Genomic DNA, 14717 nt, shown 5'->3' with positions numbered 1-14717 from the left:
CAAGGCTAGAGGCACACATAGCCCAGGCGTTTGGGAGCTGGTTCAGACGCGTAGACGTAGAAGAAGAAGAACAAAGTCTTGGATAGGGCTGAGGGCCCGTTGTGTGTCCATACTACCACGACTTTAGAAGTCAATATCACACATGCATTATTGCCTCTCGTCTTGTGCGCACAGACCACTGACTGTATCGTATATGTACGTGGGGGAGAACAAGCAGGGCCCCTGTGCATGTATAAATATCAGACAGACCGAGGAGAGAGCCCGCAAATTCATGTGTTCATCACACGATATTTTGAACATCGTCACACAACATGAGCCGATGATGTTCCGTGCTATTGAACGATTCCCCCCTTCCCCTCTCGCTCTTCCCTCTCTCCACCCCAAGAGAGGATATATGGATACTCTGGAAGCATGTAGACACCAGGGTAGGCAGCCAACCAGTCAACGGAATGTCACCGGGTTGATGGTCAACACTTGTTCTGTTCCCAGCTTCCTGACATGGCAACTAGCTCTTTCAATTACCTCTCTCTCGAAAGCTGTGGCATTTTCTTTCTTCTTGTTCTTCCTTTGCCTTTGATAATAACGGTGACAGTAATTCTATGACGAACAACGTTGAAATGGTCTTCTGGTTTGACCGTTTGTGCCCTGTCCTAGCCTCACTCGGTCTTCAGGTGATCAATCCATCCGGAAACCACCATGCACCAAACAAACCCTCAAGAATAATAATCGACCCCCACCCCCCAAGGCAGGAACTTATGTATGTAGTGTGCATGAGTAGCCAAGCCCACTCACTCATCATGCGGCAGGGTCGGTCGGGTATGCACATGCCCACTACCACCTACCCACCCACGCGAGCACTCTTAAACTGGAACCACTACAGCAGCCATAGCACGTCCGTATGACCTCCTCGCTGACACAAACCCCCCCCCCCCTCTCCTTTACCTGCGGGCTCGCCGCCCCTCCATTCACCCCCCCCCCCTCTCCCAGGGTGGAGCGTAAAGTGTCAGTCGCTCTCGGTCCCAGATAAGAAAAGAGAAAGAACGAATCTGCTCAAATATACACCACTTGACTATTCGACCGCACTGAGATTCGTCACGAGGGGTCCGCCCAGGCTGCAGGCAAGCCTGGCTACTCCTCTTTTCTTCTCTGCTTATAAAACCCCCGCTTCCCACTCGCTCAACCTTTCGCAAGTCTTCTTGGTCTCTCTACAATTTACTCATCCCACCCACCACTCATCGTGAAAAACATTGATTTGCTACCAAATAAACAAATCTCCACTCATCAACGCCGCAAGGGAAAAAGAGAAAAGACACTTTCCAGGTCACGAAAAAGAAAAGAGAGAGAGAGAAAAAGAAACTCCCCCCAACCAGCAATCATGCACGGAACACAATGCCCCAAGTGCGGTGCCGCCGGCGCTGATACCTCCAAGACCTGCTCGTCTTGCGGAGCCGTCAGTTCTATTCCTTGTTCCCCCCCCCCCTCCCATTTCTCTTTTCTCTAAACCTTTCCATATCCATTCCGTCCCACATTTCCACTATGCTCCTTTTCCTTTCTACAATATCGACGAATGAGATAGCATGGCGAGAGGAGGAGGCTGACACCTTCACCCAGACCTGCCCCGCCTAAGCAGAGTCATCTGTAGGCACCGGCCAGGGTTTGCTGTGGCCGGGACAACCCTAGCTAAGCGAGCCCAAAGAAAGTAACAAGATGAAAGGAGAATATATATAAAAAACAAGAGAAGGGAGGATCTCCAACTCTCGGTATGGTAAATGTATCCGTGGTGGTTGTGTGATTTCGGTCGTGGTGTTGGTGGTGTTTAACTGTGCTAGAGGCATGCAGCAACCGGTGGCTGGCAGTGCAGTAGCAGCAGCAAGTGGAAGGACGATGCTACACACGCTCCTTGTATGGAACTTGACGTGAGGCCTGTAGGGTTCGAGTTACTAAATTGTTGTTGTTGTTGTTGTTGTCGTCCTTGTGTACACGATTGAGAAGGCCAATACAGTCTTGACCTTGCCCGTGAGTGTGTGTTATCAACATCGTTTCCGTGTCGTAATATCTGTTCCTATCTCTTACCATCACTTGGTCTGAAAAAGGAACACAGGAATACAAACTCGCTGTTTGGAATTGGTAAGAAAAGCCACGAGGGCACCGGCCGCTTGTCTCACATATATGCAGGGAACAACCAGAAGAAGGGGATACCAGAGATGAGAGACAAATTGACTGATATTGTACACAAGATGTATCTTGTCACTCGCAGCAGAACATCTGTACTGCGAGAAGAAGGCTACCGAATGGGCACCCCGGCGCAGTTCTCCAGCCTAGAGGTTGAACAAAGGAGGTAGCACGACGATGACAGAACACAGTAGCCCGTTTAAATTATCAAGAAGGAAAAAGAACTCGCGAGAGAAACAAGAAATAATGGAAAACAAGACCACAGTGCCAGGGGAAACAAGTCCAGCAATCCAAGAGGTCGTACGCAAACGAATACCATTTCCTCCGCCTGTGTTCTCTCCCTCTTGCATTGCCTTCCTCCCCCACCTCTCTCTGTTTCCTCTGTCTTTCTCTGTGCAATTTCAGTTGACAAGGGACGACGAAAGAGCTGGCGGAGACGAGGGGATCGACCGCTCCCAGGCCAAAGGCCAACTGGTATTTACGAAAAGGGCCTCCTCCTGAGCGTGAGAAAATCCCCCTTTGGTGTACCGATGGATGCCCACCTCACGCACACACGCGCACACACGACACAGCTGCTCTTGTCTGCTTTCTTGATCCGTTCCAGCACGCACAACACCGCCACACATCACGAACACCCGTTGCCCGTCCAGACCACGCCGCAGTCAGATATAGGGAAGACGACTTCGCTGTTTCCTGATCCTAATTTGCAGAGGTAACTGTTTCCCTGCCGTATAACTGTCCCAAACAAAGATGACACGCCGGTCCAATGAAGATAGATAATGCGCGATAACGTTTCTGAGGCGTACCGAGCAGGACGGATGACGACCACGGCCGATAATATTAACGCCAGCCGAGAGAGACAACAAAGAGAGACGCCCGACCGACACCTTTCTAAGACATCATGACATCTTTCCAGCGACCGTCTGCGGGGATCCGAGGCTACCCACAAACGAGAGGTGGAAGTCTGAATAATGCCGCATTATGGTGCCGAGCACAGCTCCGTCGAATAGGAGCTGTCGTGGGGGACAACGAAGCTGCGAGGCCCTTAGAGGACCAGGCACTTGTGCTTCTTGCTGCCGCCTTTCCGCTGCAGCAGGGCGGCACGCGTGGCGTGCTCGAACACCTCTCGGACACCCTCGTTGGTCTTGGCCGAGCACTCCAGGTACTTGTAGGCACCAATCTTCTTGCGAACCTCCTCGCCCTGTTCAAGTAACAATCACGGTCAGCCATCTGTATCTTCCTCACTCGACGTCAAAAGTCACAGGCAGGACACAGGGCACGAGACATCCCGTCTCCGGCGGGCCCTTGGCCTGGACCAAGCCGCCAGGTGGAAGAGATGGGGGGAGGTGAAAGGGGGGTTAAGGGATGGGATATCGAACGTACCTCCTCAGGGGTGACCGGCTTCTGGCTGGTCTTACGCAGCTCCTCGATAGTCTTGTTGTCGTAGCGCAGATCCTTCTTGCAGCCGACGAGGATGATGGGCAGACCCTGGCAAAAGTGAAGAACCTCGGAAATCCACTATAAAGAGTGTCGGTGTTAGCAAATGGCCTTATCGCAGGTATGATCTGCAGGGGAACAGGGGTGTCGAGAGGCTAACCTTCTCCTGCACGTTGTCCAAGGAATCGGGGGAGTCGACAGCGAAGCAGATGAGGATAACGTGGGAGTCGGGGTATGAGAGAGGACGGAGACGGTCGTAGTCCTCCTGACCAGCCGTATCCCATAGTGCTAGCTCAACGTGCTTGCCATCGACCTCGACATCGGCAACGTAGTTCTCGAAGACAGTAGGAACGTAAACCTAGTGACGTTGTTAGACATGTGATCTTGATATGATTATTGTGCAAAATATAACAAAAGCTGCCGAGAGGGTTGATTTAAAGTTCAGAATGGGAGCCGGTGGTGGTGGTGCAAGGAGATTGGTGATTTGTGGTTGTGGATTGTAGAGAGGGTTGCCCTCGCGACGAGGTATGTTCGGATAGATAGCCATGAAGAAGATGATGATTTCGGCGCAGGTGAGACAGCGAGTCTCTTACCTCAGGGAAGGTGCCCTTGGAGAAAACACTGGTGATTGTGGTTAGCAGGACGATGGCAATGAGGATGGCAGTCTCTTGGGGTGTCGACAAGGGGATGGATGTGGTAGGCTGCCCAAGTATGGCAGGAGAAGGGGGAGGCGACTCACATCAACAGACACGTTTTACCGCAGGCACCATCACCAACGATGACCAGCTTTCGGCGGAGTTCAGCCATTTTGAAAGGAGTCTTGTTGATCGTGGATACAGGTGGTATGAATGAAAGGAGGATGCAGAGTTGTCAAGGGGGTGGGAATGGGGATGCGAGAGACACACGACAGTCGAAAGAAGAGGCGAGAGGTGGAGGTTGGGTGCTATGATGATGGAAGAAAGGGTGTCGGTGTCAATGGGGTTTTTGGAGAGGTAAGGTAAGGAACAGGAAATCAGAGGGCCGTTGCTTTTGGGAGGCGGAAGGCAGAGGGGAGAGAGGGACCAGACCCGACCAGATCTGACCAAGAGAGGGACGGGACAGGGGACAGAAGCAAGGCAAAAGGCAGCAAGCACCTGGGCAGAATGGTGGCACATGGGGCAGGCAGACCTGGCCTGACCAGCATTTGCCCAAGGGCTGGCTGGGCTGGTGCTGTTGCCAGGCCTGCCTGCTGCGGGTTCAGGTGTAGGACTGCAGACATGGGAGTCACCTTAGCGCGTGCAGGGACCACCTTCCAGCGGTCCAGCACCCAGCAGAGACTGGATCAACCGCTGAAAAAACTCCCTAGGACAGAGGGAAGGCCGGACCAGCCGAGCCTGATCACCTTCTACAATGCCTGCAGGCTCAGGTGTGCACTGAGCCCAACCCAACCTAATCCAACCATGTGCACACACACACACACACGCACACACATGGTACATACACAGAGGCTGACAAGGCGGTGGAGGTCCTACGCGTTTGAAAAGTGGGGCCAATCTGGGGTTCAGCTTGGCAGTGCAGCACAGTGGAATGGCTGTGGCTTGGTGACCAAAAGAAAGGGGCGTGTTTGATAAAGGCCCATGGTCTAATTTCTTTCATGATGAAAAGACAGAAAAACGAGGCCACCCCATCAACAACAGACATTTGCAATGTCACCCACATCTGCTTGGTCGAGCCACCTGGCTTACAAACCACTATTGATCAGTAAAAAGCTGACACCCTCGCACACCGGGGCTATGAAATATGGCGTCTTGATGATCTGCTGAGCATTCTGCAATGTCCATCATGGATAGGGAAATCAGTGCATCCCTGTGGATTGATTCTGATTGCAGACCCAGGATGGATTGGCTGTCACTCGCCAAGGCATGGCATGCAGCTAGCTGCTCATAGTTACCAATCGTTCCTGGGCACCTTTCTTACTCTCGAATACGGAGGGAAAGGGGTTTCAAAGGGGGCTCTTCCAATCTTGATATACAGGACACGAGGCTCTGAGCTGCTCACAAGTTGTAACCTCGTACTTGTACGGGGAATAAGATCACCCAAACTGCACACATTGCCTCCGTACGGAGGGAGGGCTGCCCATGCAATCAGTAGTAGTACTGTTACAGCATGCCGCCACCCAGCTAGGCTTACGAGTAACATCCACAAGGAGGGTTTGGATTGCTCAAACCATTCAGCACCTCAGCCCTATCACTTGTATCATAGTAGCAGATAGGCAGTTGAGGCACCTGATCAGGCAATTTCGCCGCTGTATTCAACTTCTTGCCAGGGCTAATAAGCATTGCTGGAACCAACTCCATCCAATCTGCTGTGCTTGAGACCCAGAGCCTCACACGCAATTAGCAAGATTTTCTCTTCTTTTTCCATCATATTATTTTCGTTATTAGTAAGACCACATTAGGCGACTGGATTTGTCTGACACACTCAAAACATCCATCTCCCTCCCAAGGTCTGGCCCTGTTATCCGCCACACATCTTGAAGCCAAAATACGGAGGAGGATGCCCTCCACCCTCTGGATATCTCCGGTATTACCGTCTGGCAGCTCGGAACGGCACGCGGCCTTCACATGCTACCTGAGTTTGGCAGGCTGACAATGCTCACCCACCAATGAAGAGGGGCAAGCAAGGTCCACATGTTGTACTTACCTCGTATGGACTTCGCAACCAGATTACTTGGAGCTATGGTGGACGCCCTGCCTTCTTCCTTCTGCCTGTATGCATGGTGAAGTGTTTGACTCTCTTTATCTGGGCAATCACCAGGGGAGTTCACTGTCAAGGGGGGCTTCCTGGCCACAGCTAGGACTACGTCACAGGGCAAGCAAGTTCTATGACACAGGCCTCTAGGACTTTTGCAGGGCCTCTTGTTTAGCTCTGCAAGACTCCTGAAGGCAGCATCTTGATCAAGCATTTGTAGCATATCATCATGTGCAATCTGACCTTAGTTGTCCTGGATGAGATGTGAACTTTCCTTGGCACACTCACTGCCTGTCAAAGATGTGAGAAGCACATGGTCTTGAAACCATATCCCTGCGACGGGAAATCCCAACTAAATTTTTCAATTAGGCTCGCAGCCTTCTTCCCTACTTTTCCATTCTACTAATAGGCCACCAGGAAATTCCGTGCCAATTCAAGTAGTAAGACCCTCAACGGAGGACTAAGAGCCGCTACACCATTGTTCCTTTCTTGGTTTTGTTATTCTGGTGGTTTTTTTTTTGGGTTTTTTTTTGTCCGCCATACTATGACAGAGTGGTACGAGCCGAGTTATGTGAAACTTTACGCAAAGTGCAATGGCACGAAGGCCACTATGCTACCACAGCTAGAGATGTCGCATGTGCCTTGTCCACAACAGTGTCACTACCCTCGGTGGACGGGTCTGTCACACCTTCTTTGGCCTGCTTATGGCCTGGCTTAGCTCTAGGCTGCTCTTGGCCCCGAGCGGCCGCCCATTCTGGTTCATGACTTATGCTGTCAAAGTGGCAAGAGCTGTCGGTGCTGGTAGGACTCTGGGAGTATGTGCAGTGTATATTAGCGAACTGGACCTCCTGCCTCCGAGGCAACGGCACGAGGCACCGTGAGTGATCAGAGCCACCTACGCGGTCTATACCATCCTTCTCCACACGCCCTTCGGACGTCGAAACTCTCCATGGCTGTACTTCTGAGGTGGTTTGCCGAGAGAGTTTCAAGTTGCGATGGTATTGGCGATAGCTACTGAGCACATCGCGCTCGATGTCTTTCCTGGCGAACATTGTTCTTTTGATGGCAGTGCTGAACCGATCTCGCTGTAGTATTCCGTGTTGGGGGGAGGAGGGGGAGGGGATTGTGCATCATGAACGGTTGTTTCTATATGGACCAAGATGAGGGGGCTTGAGGGCTCAAATCAATCGTGCGGACAGGCGACCACCGTGAATGACAAAAGCGGGCTTGGATGACTAGACTTAGGGGCATTCGCATTGACCCTTATGACGACGATGGCTCTCCCGTTCGAAGCCGTCAGGACTTGCGGGATGTCATAAGAGAGTATGTCTACAAAGAAATGGCCTCGTTTGTGATTGACCTGGGGAATTTTATGACCAGAACAGTGACGGGTTGTTCAAACTGCCACTCTCATAAAGGCTTGACAATCACGCATGGATTGTTTGCCAATGGCAACGGCTGATCCGAATGACTGAACTTAGTCTGCTAGCAAAAACACCAGAGCCGGCCCTCTCCTCTTCGTGCCCAGAACCCAGCGACCACCGAGGCATTGACCAGATATCCTCCGCCTTCTTCCAAGGCCTAAGACCGTCCCGGCCCAGCGCAAGTACCAATCTGCCCAGGCTCAACAGCCTGCTCCAGGTCCTGGCCCTGACCAGCTGCTCAAAAGCCTTCTACGCCTCATCATAGGCTACGCACTCGGTGCTATAGCCAGTAAAATATGACCAAAGGCATGGAGCCGCGGTCTGACCTGCCATAGCCTGTGTAGTAGAGAGTTACAGCTAAGAGTTGCGTCTAGATGTGTTCGCGGCGAGCTATGGGTGACGAGAAGATTCTACGCCATTCGGGATCTCCTCCTTCTAGGCGTTCTGACCTCTGGGCTACTGAAAGGTGAACCTCCCATACTCCAGGGACCATGGGCTGCCAGAGATCATGGTTGTAGACTCGTTCTGCAGGTAGTATATATCCCCCCTCCCCCCGGGGCAGTCGAGCCGATTGTACTAGTGGCTCCGGAATCTGTCGACAAATGAGTTGAAGAAGGGCTACAAGGAAGTAGGCGTATCATCCTGCCGCTTCATGATGGCATCCATTCTTACTAGAAAGACCTGACTTTGCTGCATAGTGATAATACGTTGCCTATTCCTCATCGATGTCTACAAGTCAGCAGACAGGTGACGTAGGATAGGTTCTTGCTCTTTAATGCTGCCTGGAATGCTGGCGAGAAGTATATTCTGGTGCTTAACCATAGCCTGGTTCTCGAGAGAAAACAAATATTCCCCAGATACCAGGATGTTGTCAAGAGTGAACATTCAATATCAAGTCTTGATGCTTAGTGCGCATATGAGCTATTGTGCAGTACGATTGTGAAGTTGTCCAAAAAGGAAAGGTCCGAGTAGTGGGTCGAGCTAGGCTCGTTAAATTACTGATCATAAACGATAGCGAGCCGTGCAGTCAAGCAGTCACTTAATGGCAGTCCCTCCGAGGCACTATTGCTATGTACACACAGCAAGACGCTGAGCCACAAAAGACGACGTCCATTCCAAGTCAGGAGGAAGGGACCACCAGTCGTATGGTACATCGACGTGTGGCAGTGCAGCCTGTAGAGCCTTTGTAAAGTGTGTAGGTGTAAAGGATGGATCGGATACTATGGGTTTACTTCTTTGGGTTTGAATGGTGGCAGCGCGGCCCCCTATGAGGAGCTACTACAGCGCTTCCGAGAGAGGCCAAGGAGGCCTGCGATCGGCGTCTCGGGAACGATTACACAGGCGCCATTTTGGGGAAGGGGGGGCGCAACGGTTCTCAGCGTGTCCGTGGGGGCTGTGCTGAAGCTGCTGTTCGCTTTGTCTCGCCTTCGCATCATCTTCATCCCGGCAACCTTGTGTTTCTAGAATCCAGTCGACAAACACATCCAGCATCAAATATTAAAAGCTTGCGTAGACTATTCCAATCGTACATTCTTTTCTTTCTCAATTTCTGGCTGCAGTATCGACATCACTTTTGTTGCATTCGCACTCCAGAAGCTGACTTGCACCAGCAGCAGCAGCAGCAGTCAGCGTGTCCATCCAGGCTAACAGAGCACTGAAGCTGCTAACTCGCCAAGGAGCCATTACAAACTCAGTGACGTCTCGAAATTGCCCCCGCCCACTACTCTTTTGACTTACACGACCATAACCTAGCAAACTACCCTACACCTTCGTATCTCTCTATCTTCCTCCCTCAGACCTTGTCCTACTTTCTTTCCCCCATCAGAGGAATACACTCTCCTTCGAATCAATTATCAATCAATCTTCCGAACCCACGTTCACTTCTGAGCACGCAACCACACCCACAGCAATGGCAGACTTCGAAGCCCCATCAGGGCCCCCACCGCCCAAGGTCCCAGAGGGATGGGTCAGCAGATGGAACGACCAGTACAAAGAATGGTAGGCCAACATGAATCCTCAACCCCCCCCCCCCCGGCTCCACGCACCGACCAGCCAAGCACAAATACGCTGACACGTTACCCAACAGGTTTTACGTCAACACCTACACCAAGAAATCCCAATGGGAGAAGCCCACCGAGCCCGCCCGGCCTCCCCAGGACGACGGTGCCCCGCCCGGCCCACCACCGCCCGCCTATCGCCCTGGTGACGGCCCGGCGCCCACGGACTCCAAGTCGAACCCCTTCACACCGCAGAGCACCGGCGCCTCGTCTGGCCAGGTCGAGAGCGATGCCGAGTTGGCACGCCGGCTGCAAGAGGAGGAGGACGCCCGGGTCGCGGGCCGCAGCAGCAGCAGCAGCGGCGCGCGCGCCCCGGGTCAAGGTGCCGCCTCGGACTACATCAACACCTCGCCTAGCCCGTCAGGCTCGTCGGCATATCCCAACCAGCTGCCGCCGCGCGAGGAAGGAGGAAAGAGCCGGGGCTTGCTGGGCAAGCTGTTCGGCAGCGGGAGCAAGAACAAGTATGGCAACCAGGGTGGTGCGTACGGAGGCGGGTATTCCCAGCAGGGAGGATACGGTGGTGGCGGCGGCTATGGCGGCTACCCACAACAGGGTGGCTACGGCGGCGGATATGGTGGTCCTCCTCCTCCTCAGGGAGGCTACTATCCTCAGCAGGGCGGATATGGTGGCGGCTACGGAGGAGGCGGTTATGGCGGCGGTGGCGGTTACTACCCACAGCAGCAACAGAGGCCAGCTAAGAGCGGCGGTCTGGGAACGATGGGTGGTGCGGCGCTGGGCCTGGGCGGTGGTCTGATCGGTGGCATGCTGCTGGAGGATGCCATTGACGACCACGAGGACCACGAGGACCAGCAAGCTTATGACCAAGGGTACCAGAATGGACAGGACAACAACGACTACGGTGGTGGCGGCGGCGGCGGCGGCGATTTTGGAGGCGGCGATGACTTTGGCGGCGGCGATTTCTAAATCAGCCAGGGAGGTTGAGAGGGACAAGCTTCACATGATGTAATGATAGTCTATGTCCTGGCGTCCTGATTCCTTCCCTTTCTTCCCGTCCTTTTTTCTTCTTTTCCTTACCCTTCTTGAAAGGGTAAGGGTACCACTGGCATCTGCAAGCATTGAATTGTCAAACACGAAAATAAAAAAGGGAAACGGATCTTCGTCGAGGGGCCACCACGTGGCGACGACAGTTGGTAGTCAATGTATATTCACTGTGCTTTTCAAATCCAGATGCAATATAGCTCTTCGACTACAAAATGCCTAGAGGTAATTAATCCACGTCTCTGATGGCCGTTCAAGTGCCTCTATACCGTCCGTGTGCGTGGCACATGACGTTTCCGTTATCGACTTGCCAAGAAGCTACTTGCGTCCACCCTTCTCCTTTTTCGACGAGGACCCGCCATCGTTATTGTTGTCTTTCGACGACGAGGATCCAGCGAGGAACGAGGCCATGTCGAAGTTTGCCACCGGATTCTGGCCTCCTCCGCCCCCGCCCATGAGGCTGTTCATCGGGTTGCTCTTCTGGCTTTCCTCCCATTCTTTGCGCATCTCTGGGTCCACTGTAGTGCACATTGTCGTCAGCAAACACATCACACAATCCTGTCTCAACCAAACGAGGGTGGTGGTTTTTAAGTGGATGGGCAAGGAGAACTTACTGTTATCAACCAGCTTCGGCATGCCGATGAAAATAGCCATGCTGACCAGACCTAGCAGGATCATTGGGTTCTTGAGGATGCTCAAGATATTGACTATCGCGCACCGTCAGTATGTCTTTCTCTCCCACAGCCACACATACATATGCATCGGTCCATCCCCGATGAAGAAAACTCACAAGTACTCCTCTCCATATAGAATGCCTTCTGTCCCATAACCCGCACCCCCAAGCTCCCGCCCATCACGACGACGGCCTCCCCTTTATTATCCCAGTCATTGCCCCGGTACGTCTCCCAGGCGCTGACCTTGAGGCCTGCCACCCTCTCTTCCTTTTGCGTCTGGCCCTCGCCGGAGACCACGGGGAGCACATCGACGCGCAGGGGGGCGAAGCCGTGGCTGGGGCAGTGCACGTCGAGGAGGTAGCTACCTTGGGAGACGTTGTGGAAGACGAAGGTGTTGGATGGGGTGAGGTAGGCCGAGGCGTCGACGCCGAGGGAGGTCAGCGTTGCGTGGGTGGAGGGCGGGAGGGTGCGCGGGTTAGGAAGGACGTTGGACGGTGGGATGTGTAGGGTTATGGAGGTTGTTGTCGTCGTCGCGGCGACGAGGAGGGGAAAGAGGAGGGAGGAGAAGAGCGAGGTGCGCATTTTGGCGGTGGTGAATAGCGGCCTCGTTGATGTTGTGAAGTTGTTGGAAGAGAGTATCGTTATTAGTGTTGTAGTGCCCAGCTGTGCTGCGGTTGACTAAGTGGCAGCAGCTGCTGCTGCTGCTACTGCTCAAGTGGGTCCGGGAAGGGGTCTTGCAGGAGACGCTCACAATAAGTCTGGGGGGTCTCACTAGATCCTATGCATACAACTCCATCGAGTTCCTCGTCCCATTTCCTTTTTTCTTCTTCTCTTCTCGCTCAATCTCTTTGAACATCCAATCAACCAATCTTACGACTTTTAGATGCCCCTCATCGCCTCTCATTGCGTGAACAGAGTGGCTTTACTGCAGCTCGGGCCCTCGTGCTCTACCATCTCGCCTCCTCCACGCCTAAGTCTTGTCTCTTCCAACGTAGTGTGAAGTTGCAAGGTACTGTAAACTCTCCAATTGGACACATGTGACCAAGTTGATTCTTTTCTTTTGCTACATAGGAAAGATAAAAGCTAGGAGGACAAGTGTTCCCTTTAGCATTTCTATAAACCTTCTCAGATGACAGTTGGCGCCGCCTCCTTCTCCTTGCCTTCTGGATTTCCCTCCTCACCCTTCGTCGTTGCTGCAGATGCAGCTTTGAAAGACTGTTCGAAATCAGCAATGATGTCGTCAATATGTTCGGTACCCACGGAGATTCGGATGAGATCCTATGCAAGGTGTCAGTATCTATTCCCCTCCCAAAGCCAAAATAGCAAATACGACTCACCTCGGTCACACCCGAGCTCTTCCTCTCCTCCTCTGACAATTGCTCGTGCGTCGTCGTCCATGGGTGGATGGCGAGTGTCTTGGAGTCACCAACGTTCGCCAGGTTCGAGATCATTTTGAAGCCGTCCACGATCTGGCTGCCTGCTTCGCCGCCTCCTTTCACACCGAAGCTGAGGACACCACCGAAGCCTCTCTTCAGGTACTTCTTGGCAACCTCATGGCTCGGATGGTCCTCGAGGCCCGGGTACGAGACCCAGCCCACGTAAGGGCTCTTCTCGAGATACCGTGCCAAGCTGAGTGCATTCTGTGCATGACGCTCCGCGCGGAGGCTGAGCGTTTCAATACCCAGCAGGAGCTGCTGTGCGGCATGAGGATTGAGGCACGCCCCGAGGTCACGAAGAATCTCCACGCGCGCCCGGATGATGAAGGTTATAGGGCCGAATGTCTCCCAGAACTTGAGGCCGTGGTACCCATCGGATGGCTCAACCATCTGCGGGAAGCGCTTCGCATTCTTGCCCCAGTCGAACTTGCCCGAGTCAATGACCACGCCACCGATCGTAGTTCCGTGGCCTCCTATCCACTTGGTAGCCGAGTGCACGACGACTTGAGATATCTGCGGTCAGCGTGATCTCCTCTCATTTTGAGGGGTTTCAGGGTGGAGGAGGAGCTTCTCACTGTCGGCGCCATGGTCGATGGGCCTGATGTAATAACCGCCAGCTCCGAAGGTGTTATCCACGACGACAGGCACGCCCTTCTCGTGCGCCAGCTGGGTAATCTTCTCCAGGTCTGGCACATTGTACCGAGGATTACCGATGCTCTCCAGGTACACAGCCTTGGTCTTGTCGTCGATAGCAGCTGCCAGCTTCTCAGGGTCGTCGCCGTCCACAAACTTGCAATTGATGCCCAGCCGAGGGAACATGACCTTGAGCTGGTTGTATGTGCCTCCGTACAGGTTGGAGGTCGACACAATGTTGTCGCCGGCCTGTGCGAGCGCGGCGATGGTCATGAACTGCGCAGCCTGGCCAGACGCGGCAGCCACTGCTGCGGCGCCACCCTCAAGAGCAGCCATGCGTTTTTCGAAGACATCGACGGTAGGCTATTATCTCTCTCTCTCTCTCAGCCCTCTGTACAGTATTCCCTCTCCCTTAATGAGAGCCCACTCACGTTCATAATACGGCTGTAGATGTTGCCGAATTCCTTGAGACCGAAGAGCCTGGCTCCCTGTGCAGAGTCGTTGAAGACATAGCTCTGGAGGCCATCATGTCAGCGTATGCCCAGGATTTTCCCCTCAGCCAGTGTTCATCAGGTCTCCTCTCATACGGTCGTGGCATAAATGGGCACAGCTCTTGCTCTGGTGGTAGGCTCCACCTCCTGTCTTTAAACATCCAAAACAGTCAGCTCACTATACACATGCACAACTCTTTTTGAGGAATCTGTCATTTCGAACTCACCCAGCATGAAGCTGAAGGGTCTCGAAGTTCTTGCTGAGCTCAGACATGGTGATATAGAATGCCAATTGATTCGGGCCTTGGGGAGAGGAATACACTTTGTGTCGTTTTTGGGTTTCTTATCTCAGGTTACACAACACGACGTCAAAAGAAAGCGGACCTCACCCCTTCTTTAAATAAAGTTCGAATGCCACAGAAGAGGCAAGGAGGCAGAAAATCAATCTTCTAACCCGTTTACCTAAGAAGCACCCCATGCCCTCTCGTGACCACCTCCCCTCCATATAAATCTTCTCGAGTACGCCTCAAAGGGAGGGAATTCATCTACTAACAATGGCTCTCTAAGTCCCAAACTGGGATAGACCGGCGCGCTTGTAGGAGTGGGGGAGCGAGCACGTCATCCTCAGCTTCTTCGACGTTTCGCTAGGCCTTGCTTGCTCATC

The 14717-nt window shown here is 53.1% G+C and overlaps 4 protein-coding genes across 4 annotated transcripts; 1 reads left to right on the top strand and 3 right to left on the bottom strand.

Moving 5' to 3' along the window:
• Positions 1-2206: 2206 nt before the first annotated feature.
• RHO-1 (cell wall organization and biogenesis) lies at positions 2207-4647 on the bottom strand. The gene is made up of 5 exons (XM_040926361.1): positions 4349-4647; positions 4203-4230; positions 3770-3967; positions 3556-3690; positions 2207-3373 (listed from the first exon to the last, which is right to left on the bottom strand). The coding sequence occupies exons 1-5, from the start codon at positions 4414-4416 to the stop codon at positions 3218-3220; spliced, it is 585 nt and encodes a 194-aa protein (XP_040776791.1). The 5' UTR covers positions 4417-4647; the 3' UTR covers positions 2207-3217.
• A 5930-nt stretch (positions 4648-10577) lies between these two features.
• M406DRAFT_322103 (uncharacterized protein) lies at positions 10578-10943 on the top strand. The gene has a single exon (XM_040919600.1). The coding sequence runs from the start codon at positions 10583-10585 to the stop codon at positions 10742-10744; it is 162 nt and encodes a 53-aa protein (XP_040776790.1). The 5' UTR covers positions 10578-10582; the 3' UTR covers positions 10745-10943.
• Positions 10944-10999: 56 nt separating this feature from the next.
• Positions 11000-12075, bottom strand: M406DRAFT_351175 (uncharacterized protein; the record flags this gene model as incomplete). Its single annotated transcript, XM_040922602.1, has 3 exons — positions 11000-11337; positions 11434-11526; positions 11610-12075. 3 exons carry the CDS (start codon positions 12073-12075, stop codon positions 11138-11140), a joined length of 759 nt encoding a protein of 252 aa, XP_040776789.1. The 3' UTR covers positions 11000-11137.
• Positions 12076-12514: 439 nt separating this feature from the next.
• On the bottom strand, positions 12515-14327 carry M406DRAFT_276511 (O-acetylhomoserine ami; the record flags this gene model as incomplete). The annotated part of the gene is made up of 6 exons (XM_040918284.1): positions 12515-12771; positions 12831-13432; positions 13505-13925; positions 13994-14077; positions 14150-14204; positions 14281-14327. The coding sequence occupies 6 exons, from the start codon at positions 14325-14327 to the stop codon at positions 12619-12621; spliced, it is 1362 nt and encodes a 453-aa protein (XP_040776788.1). The 3' UTR covers positions 12515-12618.
• Positions 14328-14717: the final 390 nt, after the last annotated feature.

The sequence above is a fragment of the Cryphonectria parasitica genome, assembly GCF_011745365.1.
Source record: "Cryphonectria parasitica EP155 unplaced genomic scaffold M406scaffold_4, whole genome shotgun sequence".
In the NCBI taxonomy this organism is placed as follows: Eukaryota; Fungi; Ascomycota; class Sordariomycetes; order Diaporthales; family Cryphonectriaceae; genus Cryphonectria; species Cryphonectria parasitica.
This window is presented reverse-complemented; position numbering and strand designations above follow the sequence as displayed.